The 14768-nt window shown below is 35.9% G+C and overlaps 1 protein-coding gene across 1 annotated transcript; it reads left to right on the top strand.

The window, feature by feature from the left end:
- Positions 1 to 12143: 12143 nt before the first annotated feature.
- LOC107783184 (putative F-box protein At5g04010) lies at positions 12144 to 13650 on the top strand. The gene is made up of 2 exons (XM_016604162.2): positions 12144 to 12612; positions 13148 to 13650. Exons 1-2 carry the CDS (start codon positions 12200 to 12202, stop codon positions 13524 to 13526), a joined length of 792 nt encoding a protein of 263 aa, XP_016459648.1. The 5' UTR covers positions 12144 to 12199; the 3' UTR covers positions 13527 to 13650.
- The last annotated feature ends 1118 nt before the right edge of the window (positions 13651 to 14768 follow it).

Below are 14768 nucleotides of genomic sequence, written 5' to 3'. Positions count from 1 at the left end.
GTCTTCAAAAGATGCCGAGTCACACAAATGAGAGTCTTACCGGTGAATATAACACTCTGTTCCACAGCAGAAAGGACTCTAATCCCCAGCAGAAAGAGTCATACCGGCAACACTCCAAATCCCCAGCTGGAAAGTGATACAAATGAGAGAGTCTTATCGGTGAAAATCTTTACGGACACCGTAAGGCGATGAAAGCTGAGAGAAAAACCAAAATGAGAGAGACTTGATAGTGAAAACCTTTTGGGCACTACAAGTCAAATAAGATTGAGAATCAGATGGGGAATTGCCAATTGAAGGTCTTGAAAGATGATTGACGGCGGAGGATAGGCCACATATGCATGTCATGACCATTAGAGTCGGTATCTGCGTTTGATAGGTTTTTATTTATAGTTTCTTTTGTTAAAGAGTCATCTTTTTCCTTTGTCTTTTTATTCTGTTCCCTTTTATCTTTTTCCTTTCATAGAAAAATTCCCCAATAGAGTCTGTTTGGTCAGAACAAGTGTGAATTGACTTCAAAATATGCCATCAGCTTTCCAATTATGCAAGATGAGATATGACTAGTACATCCAAGTGGTATAGTCAGCAAGGAACAAGCGCGAGGCCAGTGTCAAAAAAGATATCCCCAGCAAAAGGGAATTGACAAAAGGATTGACGAGTGTCAAGAGGGATATCCTTGCCGAAATCAAAGGTTATAAACCTCAAGGCCGAGGCCCGTGGACAAATCAGGGAGAGCAATGAGCATGATTTGGGAAATTCATGCGAGACTAAAAGGTCAGGGAAATGCCAGTTTCCGAGCTGTGCCACAAAAGAAGAGGGATATCCCCAGCAGAAAGGGATCATTCCCAGCAAATAATATCATCCCCAACAAGTTGTGGAACGCAGAGCAGGGAAGGAAAAAGGGAAAAGCCATCCCCAGTAGGAATATCACAACCAACCACCACGTTTTAAACTAACAAATTTTATTTGATTTGAAACAGGTAAAGGAAATGGCATTGATGACAGAAATGCATGCCATAAGGGAGACTGTCAAACTGGGGCAGAAAATTTTCCTTTCATTTAGAAAATTTTCTGGAAGTCAGGTACCCATTCGGGGAAGAATAAAGATAACACCAATCTCAAGGGAAATGGTCTTAGAACCAATGTTGCCCCCAACATAATAAGTTTCAATGGAGGAAGTTATCCCCAACAGACAGAACAAAGGGATGACACTTGTGCTTAGAAAAGCAAAGAGCCATTATCATCCCCAGCAACTTCCAGAAGAATGAAGCATCGATTTGAAAGGATAAAATTCCCCAGCAGCGTTATCCTCAACAACGTTATCCCGAGAAGATAACACTTTTATCCCCAGCTATGTTGAAAAAAAAAGAAAAAAAGAAAAAAAGTGGAATTTGAAGGAGGGGAAGAAAGGAGGCTTCCCCAGTAGTATTATCCCCAGCAATCAGGCGTCCACCTGGAGAACAAGGAAGAACAGTTGGAGTATTATCAATCAGGCGTCCACCTGGAGAACAAGGAAGAGCAGTTGAAGTATCAGCAATCAGGAGCCCACCTGGAGAATAAGGGAATACAATGGAAGTATCAGCAATCAGGAGCCCACCTGGAGAATAAGGGAATACAATTCAAATTTTAAGTAATCAGGAGCCCCCTCTGAAAAATAGAATGGTGATTTGTTGGTTGAAGTTGGGAGCCTGCCCTGAAGAACAGAATGGTGATTTGTTGGTTGAAGTTGGGAGCCCGCCCATATAATAGAGGAATACATTCAGTCTTTTCATTTAAAAAAAAAAGAAAAAAAAACGAAAAAAGAAAGAAAAAGGGGGAAGTAGTTTGCAGAGGAATGAAACATCCTACTCAAAAGGAAGTAATTTTGGAAGGAGTAAGATAACATATTTACTCAGCAGAGTTATCCACAACAGTGTTATCCCCAGTGGATCATCGAGATGTAGAAGCATCCTCGACAGAGTTTCGGGCAACCCAGAGTGGGTAAGGAAGAAAAGGAAAAGTCATCCCCAGCAAAATAATCCCCATCAGTTTCGAGGGAAGACAACGCAGGAGCCCACCTGAAGAGAGGAATGGCATTTTATTTTCAAGTGTTGAAATTGGGAGCCCGCCCATAGAACAGAGGCATACATTTCAGTCTTTTCATTTCAAGTGTTGAAGTTGGGAGCCCGCCCATAGAACAGAGGCATACATTCAGTCTTTTCATTTCAAGTGTTGAAGTTGGGAGCCCGCCCATATAACAGAGGAATACATTTCAGTCTTTTCATTTTCAGTTGTTGAAGTTGGGAGCCCGCCCATAGAACAAAGGCATACATTTCAGTCTTTTCATTTTCAGCATTGAAGTTGGGAGCCCGCCCAGATAACAGAGGCATACATTTCAGTCTTTACATTTCCAGAATTGAAGTTGGGAGCCCGCCCATAGAACAAAGACATACATTTCAGTCTTTACATTTCAAGCGTTGAAGTTGGGAGCCCGCCCAGATAACAGAGGCATACATTTCAGTCTTTACATTTCAAGCGTTGAAATTGGGAGCCCGCCCAGATAATAGAGGCATACATTTCAGTCTTTACATTTCAAGCGTTGAAATTGGGAGCCCGCCCAGATAACAGAGACATACATTCAGCCTTTTCATTTCAAGTGTTGAAGTTGGGAGCCCGCCCATAGGACAGAGGCATACATTTCAGTCTTTTCATTTCAAGCGTTGAAGTTGGGAGCCCGCCCATAGAACAGAGACATACATTCAGTCTTTTCCTTTCAAGTGTTGAAGTTGGGGGCCTGCCCATATAACAGAGGAATACATTTCAGTCTTTTCATTTCAAGCGTTGAAGTGAGCCCGCCCATAGAACAGAGGAATACATTTCAGTCTTTATATTTCAAGCATTGAAGTTGGGAGCCCGCCCAGATAACAGAGGCATACATTTCAGTCTTTACATTTCAAGAGTTGAAGTTGGGAGCCCGCCCAGATAACAGAGGCATACATTTCAGTCTTTAATTTCAAGTATTAAAGTTGGGAGCCCACCCATACAACAGAGGCATACATTTCAAGATCAAGTCACAGGACAATAAAACAGAGGGTTACAACAGGAATCCCCAGCAGAAAACAATAAAAATCCCCAGCATCAGGAAGCAGAAGGTTGCAATAAGAGGTCCCAGCAAAAACTCAAGTGCATGTGTCGAAAGGAAGAAAAGCATCGGAAGAAAAGCACCGGAAAAAATGCAAGCAGACAAAAGAAAGCAAGGCAACAAGAAAAATTGCAGTATAGCCTAGCTTCTTGTCTTCTTTTAAGCAAGGTGTAACAAGGAGATCGGTAAGCAGTGGTAATAGCATGCAACAACAGTAACATTACAGTCCAACGGTAGTCCCAGCTACCAAAGCTTCCCGAACTACATTGACCTGATTCCTGTTTAGCCCAGGATATGTAGGAAACCTTTGAAGCAAAGGTTCGGTCAAATCTTTTTCAAAAAATGCTTCACACGGAGTACTCGGATGGGCAAAAAATCGCTCGCTTTATCTTTGCACGAAAACCCTTCGTGTCTTCGGGCAAAGAGGGGCAGCTGTAAGCACGTGATTTTTGCCCTATATGAGAATTACTCCCAAAAAATTCAAAAATAAAGTAATTTTTCTTGGTGTGCAATTTTGTGATATTTTTGAATAATTATTTGTATTTGTCTGTTGTTTGTTTATTTGTTAAATTAATAAAAAATACAAAAATATGTCGCATTTGCATGTAGGATTTAATCCTATAATTGTTAGTAATTAAGTTTGGTTTACAAAAAAATAAAAATTACAAAAATAGGCATCGTTTGCATTTTTAGCATTTAATGTCCAACTATACAATTTTATGCTTAATTATTACTTAATTGTGCGTTAATTGTTATTGGGAGTTAATTTGCGCTTTTATAACTTAATTTAGTTCTTAATAATAAGTTAAGTATTTTTATAATTTTGTTTTAGAGAAATAAAAAGAAAAGAGAACAAAAATACAAAAGAAAATCGGATTGGGCCACTTCTTCAATTGTAAGCCAAAGGCCCAAATAATTGCCTAATCTTCTCCATGACCCAGTCCACTTCAGACCGGGTCGACCCGGTCCGCTCCATTAACCCAACACCCCTTCTTCATTTTTGTCCAACACAAAACAAAACCAAAAAAATAAAAAATAAAAGGTGAATTATCACTATTAATAGTTTTATTTTTTGTTTTTTTATATATAAAAAATCCGAAAATATTTTATTTTATTTTTATTTTTATTTTTATTTTTTTAAAATATATATATATATATATATATATATATATATATATATATATATATATATATATATATATATATATATATATATATATATATATATATATAATAATTTTAAAAAAATAATAATAAATAAGAAAAAGGGAAGTATTGAATAAAAAAAATATAAAAGTAAAAATAGGTGAAATTCTCTTCTTCTTTTTTTAAAAAAAGTAAAAGAATGTAGAAAATTTAAAAAAATAAAAAGTTTTGTGGAAATTTTTAAAAAATTTAAAAGTAAAAGAAGGTTGGAATTAAAAAATAAATATAAAGGTATCTGAAAATTTAAAAAATTTAAAGTAATTGAAAGTAGCATTTTTGAAAGAAAAAGAAAAGATAGTGGTTTGTTTTTTAAAGAAAAGTTAAATAAAGTGAGATTCTCTTTTAAAAAAATAAAAAGTGGGATTTTAAATAAGATAAAGTAATTAAAGTTGGAATTTTAAAAATAAAAGTAAATAAAGGTGGGATTTCTTTTTCTAAAAAAATAAAAGCAATTTGTAAGTGGGATTTCTTTTAATTAAAAAAATAATAAAATAATAAAAAACAAATCTGAAAATTTCGAAAATTTTGCTATAAATAGAAGAGAAAATTTAGGAAGAAGGTGGTGGAAAAAAGAGGAAAAACTAGATAGAGAGAAGAAGAAAAGAGGGGGCGGAGAGAGCAGTATACACTCGATATACACTCTGGATACACAGAATATACAAGGACATAATTCATTTTTGAGAGAGTAAAAAAGATAGAAACAAATTTTCTGAAATATTGAGAGCGGAAGAACACCATAGAGAGTTCAAATCTAGAAAGAAAAAAATAAAGAGAGATTTCCGCACTATTTGTCTTCTCCATTTTTACTAGTTTTCTCCGTGTTGCTGGGATTTCTGGACTGAGGTGTTGAAGCTACTGTGTTGGGCTTTCTGCTGCTGTATGTTGCTGTGTTACATACTACTTTGCTGATCTTCTTCTTCTTGTACTGTCATTTCCAGGTACACATTTGTACACTCTCGGCTTGAAGCGAAATGAAATATTAATCAGGCTTTGTTCCTGTTGAATCCCTCCTGTTTAGATTTGTGTTTGAATATAATTTTCCTTTCTTTGTATAAAAATGTAGTCGATTAATTAATGAGTAATGGGCTTGCATATGTATAACTTCTTCATCTAATAATTTTAGTTTAAATTAGTCAAATACTAGTTAATTTGTTTTTGATATTATGGTGTGTCAATCTCATGTTCCAGTATTATTGAATAATAGAATATAGAATGAAAGCAATTTTTCTTTGTACAAACTCGATCGCAATTTTCCATTCACATTAGCTGTAAACTAATAACTAATAAGTTATTTTTTTTTCAGCATGTAATTAATTGAGAAATTTTCTTTTATTTTTAGAGACAAACTTAATAGAAGAAATGTAGTCACTATAGGTTTATCTTTAAAAATAAGAATGAGATGAGCCTCGCCAAATAAAAATACAAAATTGCGGGGCCCTCAGTAAATATTTGCTTTATATTGCATAGACTTCGGGATGGACCGTTTAGCAAAATTCCACGGCCCTACCCAAAGTAGATTATACGCTAGTTGCTTTAGGCGCGCCTTTAATAATTTAATTTTCTTAAACTCGGGTGCACATTGATGTGACCCAAATCCAAATCTCAATGGAGTCAAAGTGTGTCGACGACCACGGGTACATTGATTGTAACGCGGTTCGAGATACATTTTCACAACGTTGCAATTTCTTGTAAAAAATAATAATAATAATTATGAAAGCGGTAAAAAGTTAAAATTTGCACATAAGTTCATATTTGTATTAAATCAGATAATCAAGCCAAATATGACAGTTGAGCGACCGTGCTAGAACCACGGAACTCGGGAATGCCTAACACCTTCTCCCGGGTTAACAGAATTCCTTATCCGGATTTCTGGTGCGCAGACTGTAATATGGAGTCATTCTTTTCCTCGATTCGGGATTAAAATTGGTGACTTGGGACACCCTAAATCTCCCAAGTGGCGACTCTAAAATAAATAAACAAATCCCGTTTCGATTGTCCTTTAATTGGAAAAAACTCCCTTGTACCCTCTCGGGTACGGAAAAAGGAGGTGTGACAGAGTCTCCCGGCATAGGACAAGTATTTTGTGGTCCATGAAGTTATCATTCCCAACATCTTCTCTACAAGTGGCTGGCATTGTACTAGGGATAGTCTTTTGGAGCTGAGAGGGATGCCCAAGTACCTAATAGGTAACTCCCCTTTTGTAAACTCCAGTGTTGTTAGAATTTCCTCTAGCACCTCTCTGCTTACCCCTCCAAAATAAACGGAGCTTTTGTATCTATTTGCTATTAGTCTTGAGCATTGTGAGAATTCACTAAAACAGTTCATGAGCAATTGAACTGAGATTTCATCTCCCCTGTAGAAGAGAAGTAAATCATCTGCAAAACATAGTTGAATAAGCTACAACTTTGAGCATTTAGGATGAAAACTAAAATCTGGGTTGTTTTGTAGTGTCTTGAGTTTTCTATTGAGGTATTCCATGGCAATAACAAAGGGGAATGGGGACAATGGATCCCCCTGCCTTAGTCCCTTCTTGGCTTGAAATGGCGAGCTTGGTGTCCATTAATGATAACTGAATAAGAGACACTTGTAATACATATCATGATCCATTTTATAAACACCTTTGGGAAGTTCAAAGCATGTAGGATTTGTTCCAAGTAGGGCCATTCTAAGGAGTCATAAGCCTTTTGCATGTCTACTTTGATCATACATCGTGGGGACACTAATTTCCTTCCATAACCCCAGACCAATTCATGGCTAATAATAATATTGTCTGATATAATTCTTCCAGGGATAAAAGCTTATTGGCTTTGGTCTATTATAGTATCCATTACTCCTTGCAGTCTCTTTGTAAGAATTTTGGATATCAGTTTATACAAAATTGTGCAGCATGATATGGGCCTAAATTGCTTGATAGTGGAGGGGTTCTTACCTTTTGGTATTAATGTAACTGTAGTGCAATTGATAGGCATATGCATGGTCTTTGTATTGAAGAAGGACACGACAACATTAGTTACCTCATTCCCTATAATGTTCCATGCTTTCTTGAAGAAAAACGCATTGAAACCATCACAGACTGGCGCTTTCAGGTCATCTATATCTTTTAGAGCATTCATCACTTCCATTCTTGACACTGGTGCTATCAGTTTCAGTTGCATCTCTCTGTTCAGACAAGGTCCATTTTTCATTTCTATGGGGTTTATTACAGGTATAGAGTTAGCTGCTGAGCCCAGTAGTCGTTTTAGAATCCTATGATCTCTTCTTGAATTGCTTTTTCACTCTGTAGCATTACACCATTATTATCGATCAAACTTCTGATTTTATTTTGGGATAGTCTATTCTTCACAGAGGCAAAGAAGTAGGCTGTATTTGCATCCCCCAATTGCAACCATTGGTTTCTAGATTTCTGCTTTGTTATACATTCTTCAATAAGGATCCACTTCTCTAGTTGCTCTCTAATTGATTTCTCTTCCTTTTTTAATTTCTCTGATATCCCCCTAATTCTCAACTCTTCCTGGACTGACCATAGTTGTTGTCTACTCTTTTTGATTTTCTCATCAACTCCTGAATAGTGAGTATTGTTGAGTTGTTTCAGTTTGTGTTTCACTTTTTTCAGTTTTTCCCATACTCTCTGCATATTCACCTCTTTATCCATGCTGATCCACCCTTCTATTGCTTTTTGCTGAAATTTTTCATGTTCTGTTATGACATTGAAAAATCTAAATGGCCTATATGTCTTCTTCTTGTGATCCTCCAATCTAATAGCTAACGGACTATGGTCAGAAAAAGCAAAGCGCCATGATTATAATATCAAAATGTGGATATTTGAGCATCCATTCTGCATTTGCCACTCCTTTGTCCATCTTACTGCTAACTGAGTTATTCGACCATGTGTACTTTGCCCCTATACTTCTTAGCTCTGCCATATGACAATCATTCATAAAGTCTTTAAAATCTTTAACCCCAGATTCATGTATCTGGTTGCCATTTATTCTATCCTCTATATTCAACACTGCATTAAAGTCTCCTAATGCTAGCCATGGTCCTGCTTGATCATTTTGAATTTGCCTTAGTTCATGCCATAGACTTCTCCTATCACCAATTGTATGCAAACCATAGATAGCTGTGAAGTTAAAACTCATCTTGCTATCCAATATGCAAACCTGCCCATGAATGAGTTGTACATGAGTAACTTCTACTGTGAAACTGACCCTGTTAGGATCCCACAATAGCCAGATTCCTTCTTTATCTCCTGTTCCATAGTTGTTGCACCAGTTCCACTGTGGAGCTATTTTATTTTTGATCTTTTTTGTGACTACTTCTGTCACTCTATGTTATATTATAGTTATTATTGCTATATTATTTTCCTTTATAAACTCCTTCATCTCCTTCTGTTTGTACAACTTATTCAAACCCCTTACATTCCATGTGACTAACTTCATCTTGGAATGAATAAGTGTTGTTTCTCCCCTCCTCTACTTGTGCTACATTGTCCTGCTTCCATCCCCTGTTTGGTTATAGCAAATTGCAAAAGATCACCTGTTGCTAGAGGGTCAAAACCATTTTCGGTCTGCATTCCTTCATTTTGATAGCTCACTGGAGACTTGCCTGTTGATTTCCCCCTCACTCTTATCCACCCTTCTTCCTTTTCTATTGTATTTTCTTTTGTCGGTTCTTTCTCTATAGTTGGTAGCTCATCCATCTTAGTTTTCTTAGGATTGCTTTGTGCCTTTGCTATCTGTGTTCCCCTTTGTGCGTGCCATTCTTGTCTCTGCTTAGAGGCATTATTTCTCAATTGCTTTGGTTGCTCTTTGACCTGTTCTTATTTCTCCTTTTCCTGGAAAGAGTGTCCCAATTGTAGGCAAACATTACAATATTCAGGGCACCAATCATAGGTCACTACCTGCTCAAAACATCTACCATTTGGATCCTTCACATCGATCTTTTCAGGGAGTTTTTTTTGTGATGTTAATCTCAATTAACACACGAGCATAAGAAATTCTATCCACTCTGGTAGTACAGTCATCAGTATACAGGGGTACTCCCAAACTACTTGCTATTCGACTCAGGGATGTCGTCCCCCAACAATTCAAAGGTAAGTTTGGAAATCTTACCCATATTGGCAAAGTATTCAGTACTTCCTCCTGGAAGTTGAAATCAGCTGTCCATGCCCTTGTTATTATCGGCTTGTTGTTTATAGTGTTGGGGGATGCATATAATACCTTGTCTCTGTCCTCTATACTGTGGAATCGAATTAGAAAATAGCCATCGTTATGGTAGTAGACTCTTGGCTTTGCAGCAATTCCCCATTGACTTGCTATGAACCTCTCTACAACCCCAATTGTAGGGGAGTCCCCAACCACATAGAAGACAATTGCCTTGCCCCATTTTTCAGTTTCCTCTTCCACTTCTTCTTTTTCTAATTCTACGATTTTAACACCATCTCGTATAGTGGGGGCGATGTAGCTCAGATTCATACCTTTGGAAGCATATTTGTTTCCTTCAAACAAGTTCACCCAGGGCAGTTTGGTTGGTAGATCATGCCCTAGGTCTAGTCTTTTTTGCGCCTTATTCGTCTCTGCCACTAGGTTCCCATTTTGATTTTCTGAACTAAGTGCTATTTATCCTTGCTTACATCTTTCACTTCCTCCACTGCCGCGGAGAGTGGCGTTTTGGCCTTCTCATTGCAGCTGGGTAGAGCAGGCCATGGACCCTCCTTTTGTGGCAATTGATCCCTTGGCGTATCAGTAATCAGCATGCTTGTGCTCAAAGGCCCCTTTGTGGGCAGTGTAAACTTCTCCGCCATCATCTTTGCTGGTGCGGTGCAAATTTGGTCATTCACATCCCCTCTAAGATCCTCCTGCTCTGAGTTCTCAGTTCCCATGGGTCGTCGATTAACCTTTGTCAATTTCACATTTAATAGTTCAATTCTGTGAGTTGCTTTTTTTGCTAGGCCCGTAGCCATTTCCGGCGACAGCGTACGTTAGTAATCACCACTATCGTACGCCTTGAGAGGAAGAGCTAGAGAGCTGTCATAATTACGTCATAATGATTTTAAAAGAAATTATATTTCATCCCGTTCTTGTAATCTTTTATGTTAATTACACTAAACATTCTTGTAATATAACTCAATTTTGGACATACCCTTGTATTTTGAAATCGTTAACATTCTTTATACTATGAAAATTCTACACTTACACTTACTATAAGGTATAACCATAAATAATTATATTAAAATATAGTAATTATTAAAATTATAAATAAAATTTATGTTATTTCTTTACGTAAACAGCCTTCTTGATTATACTATTTTTTTTCACAACAGAATTGTCAAACACCAAAATTGCCCTTAACCTAAACTAACATATGTGAGCTTCTATTAGGTCAGGGATGAAAATGGCGCAATAAATTTAATAAAAGGTCAGATATGCTAAGTCAAACAATACAAGGACCAAAACTGTTATTTCTCTTAATGTTTATTACAAAGAATTTTTGTAATTATTCTATAAACAAATGCAAAAATTACTTTTAAACCATTAGGGTAAACAATTTAATCTTTTCCTAGTATTTCAATTCATGTGTCGTACTTTTCTTTTTAATTTATCTCAATAAAAATATTTTTTATTCTAATATATTTATTTATTCTTAATGGCACTTTCTTATATAATATGTTTAAAATCACAATATACAAAAATGTTTTTGATATTTTATACCACCTTAGTTTAAAAGGATAAGATTCAAAAATATGTTTTATGTTCTTAAATTTCATGTGTAGTTAATTAATAGAGATCAGACGCTAAGATCATCACATGCACACAAAAAAAAAGAGGAGTTGTTACTGGTTCAACTCTATTAGATACTATATATATATAGTGCTTGTAACACAAAAAATTATTTGGTATTAGTTCAAGATTCATTTGAAGTAGAATCTGGATATATAAGCTAAAAATGAAATATTCTGGAAAAAGTTTACACATAAGAAAATTGGCAAAACTAATACATAACTAAGTAAAAAAGATACGATAACAGAGATAAAAGGAAGTAGCAATACTAGATATTTGTACTCAAAGTTAAGAAAATTGAGATTTAAAATATTTAACATCACGAAGTCAAGTAAGTCAAAATACATGATGACTTAGTCATGCACAGAAGCGGACCTATGCTTATACAAGAGAGGTCGGTCTCTGTTAATTTTAGTAAGAATATATATATATTCTGCATATATAAGTATAAATATATTAAAAACGATTAAATATTTTGCTTGAATTTTTTAAAAATAAAAGTTCGACGAAGGTATTGATTGACTAGTTCGCTCACACCTTCAAATTCTTGGTCCGTCTCTCGCCATACGTACCTTTTAAAACGACAAATATATTAGATTTAGTGGACGTAATATACTTGATTTTAATATAATGCAAAATTGAATGACTGACTTCTTGACTTTCTACTTAATTTCAATCACAAAATCTGGTAAAGAATGCACATATTAATTCCACGTCAACAACGTAAGTATCTTAATGTTCTAATCACTCCAAGCACATTATTAGCATGTTGAATATTGTTTTCTCGAAATATAAACGCACGATATTAAATTAAAGTCATCAAAAACACTATATATGTACAAAGGAGAAAATAAGGAAAAGCAAAATAGTGAACCATAATCTTCTTCAAAACGCGTCGACATAGTAGTAACGACTGTGTATAACTATATCATACGTGTCACGTCACCACCATGCAAAAATCCGAGAACTCAACACGTGTCACTTCTTTAGACACTTAAAACCAATAGAAATGAAATTGGATAAAATCTTACTTCTAACTCTTATGAGTCTGATTTTATAGTTGAAAATAATGGTGTGATAAAAGAAAAAGAAGACAATGGCGACAGTTTCACCACCTCCATGGCAAGTTCTTGTTCTTGTTTCAAACCATCTTGATCCAAAAACACTAGCTATAGCTTCATGTGTATGCAAATCATGGTCTATTTCCATGTCTTCAGATCAAATATGGCAACCCCTTTGCTCCACTCATTACCCTTCTCTCTCTACACTTCATACTTGTTATAATCCCACCGTCTCTTACCGGCAGTTATACGCCCTGGGTCATAGGGCGAATAACCGCCGGCTGAAACAGCCGTTGAAACCTCGTATTTCCCTTAATAACATTATTTTTGCACTTAACATCTATAAAACCACTACACGCATGGTGACTTTAGTCAAGCATGGAAGCCAACTTTGTTTCGACAAGAAGGGTGTTTTTCGGTTCGATATTGATGTCGAGCAATGGCAAAGGTAAGTGTTGGAGGGTGTTTTTTATAATAGCTGTCAAACTTCTTTATAACCGTTAAATCTTTTTATAACAGCCTCGTTTTCTAAATAATTTTGAATGTTAGCGGATTCAAATATTTTTTAGTGTTAGCGAAGTGGTGTGATAGAGAACCTATGTCATAAAATAACACATGAAAATTGGTTCCGGAAAAATTTGACTTTTATAGTGAAGTTTGTTACGTAGGGATGATGTTATATAGGAAATGGTTTCAGTATATATATTATGTTTAATCTCCTTGATTGTGAAACTTTCACTTCCAACCAAGAGGTTGTGAGTTCGAGTCTACCCAAGAGCAATGTGGGAAGTTCTTGGAGGGAAGGATGTCGATGGTCTATTTGGAAACAGCCTCTCTACCCCAGTGTAGGGGTAAGGTCTGCGTATACACTACCCTCCCCAGACCCACTAAGTGGGATTATACTGGGTTGTTGTTGTTGTTGTGATTGTGAAGTGTATTCAATCATGTTTCAAGTTTGCATTTTTTTGAATTTTTCATGTCAGGATTCCTGGCTCTGCCACTGATGTCAAGAACGGGGATTTGGGGCCGTTTGATTCACTCGGTGACTTGAGGGTGACATGGGATGTGATTTTGGAAGGTTTTAAAGGAGTTTTTAATGTGATGAATTGTAGAGGGAAAGGGAGGTTTGTTTTAGGGTTGGAAGGGTGGTTTTCCGAGGAGTTGCCGCCACCGGGATGTTGCTCGAGCGACACGGTTAGCGGGCTCGTGGCGGATTTGAGGTTAGGGTTGAAGGTAGAAGATGGAAGAGCGGTGGTTGAGAGGATGAGTGCAGGGGTTTTGAGTATAGTGAGTTGGAGATATCTTTTTGTTGAAGATGCTCTTAGATATTTGCAGCATTTTCTTTCACCTTGTGATGTGTAAATAATGTTGGAAACTAGAAATAGTTTTTTGTGCAAATAGTTCACATAATTAAGTCATGTACTATTGACAGTTTTTGATACGGACGCCCAAAATCAGCCTATGTAAATAGAGTATTACCGCTTCAGTTCTCTCTTGAATACTTGCTTTCATGATATTATAATGATTTAAGAAGAAAAACTGCAGGACAAACTAGTTCTCTATTTTAATGCTAGCCTATTTTAAGTCTGCAATTCCATAGGACGACATGTAAATTTCATTCATATATATTATTCCTAATCTGGTTAGGTAAAAAAGGAGATAAATAAAAACATAGGAAGAAGCAATTTCTCTCACTACTGTTAGGTAAAATCTCCAGCAACATATATATACAAATATGCTATAGTACGAACATTATATAGAAGAATTTATACACCAAACTTTAGGGATTTCAAAATCCTAAATAGTAGGAAAATATTTAAATGGTTATTCCTATATATTAGATAAATAATTTAATTACGGTATTATTCAATGTGAACTCTATATTTAAAGGGTAAAAAAAATGAATGACATTTTGTTAAGGACCTTCGTGCTTTTAATATAATACTAGTTACTATGTACGTGTGTTGCACGTAAATATTTAGCCAGAACTTTTATGTGAAAGAACAACTAACTAAATTTAGTAACAAATTATTTACAAGATGAAATAATTATTATAAAGTAATTAACGTGATAAAATACTTCTTTATAGATGACATTTTTGGTGTATGTTTCATTCTATAACTTTGACTTCTCCCTCTTAAAAGTGAAACATATTATTAGCCTGTTTGGCCAAGCTGTGATCACGCCCAACTATACCTTATAAAAAGGACAATGCGATCGTTGCAAATATAATTCGGTTTACAAGTCCGGAGTCGAATCCCACAGAGAACTAAGGCTTAGCTACAGCTGTTCACTATCACCAAGAAGACAAGCTTGAACAGTTCCTAACTTATAGATATTTAGATTCTTGTGTTTAACTAATTGATTAACAAATTAAAATAATAAATTAACAACTAAAGATACTAAGAGTTAGAGACAAGATTAAGGAGGTCTAGAGTTATGATTTTCCCAATTGTCGGAATCATTCCCGCTATGTCTTTTATAATTTCGCCTAAGTATTCTCTACCGATCATGAGCACTCTTATTACCGTAAATCTCTCCCGAGTAATCACTGTAAGCACGTGATTTTTGCTTCACGGACAATCGCTCCAAAAGAAAACAAAA

This window comes from Nicotiana tabacum, chromosome 16 (assembly GCF_000715075.1).
Source record: "Nicotiana tabacum cultivar K326 chromosome 16, ASM71507v2, whole genome shotgun sequence".
Classification (NCBI taxonomy): Eukaryota; Viridiplantae; Streptophyta; class Magnoliopsida; order Solanales; family Solanaceae; genus Nicotiana; species Nicotiana tabacum.
The sequence above is the reverse complement of the archived record's forward strand: the minus strand, read 5'-3'. Positions and strand labels throughout refer to the sequence as shown.

Excerpts from the sequence above, each read along its gene's own strand:
- LOC107783184 (XM_016604162.2), top strand. The coding sequence starts at position 12,200 with ATGGCGACAGTTTCACCACCTCCATGGCAAGTTCTTGTTCTTGTTTCA. Across the intron at positions 12,613-13,147 it reads GATGTCGAGCAATGGCAAAG|GATTCCTGGCTCTGCCACTG; the intron begins GTAAGTGTTGGA and ends TTTTCATGTCAG.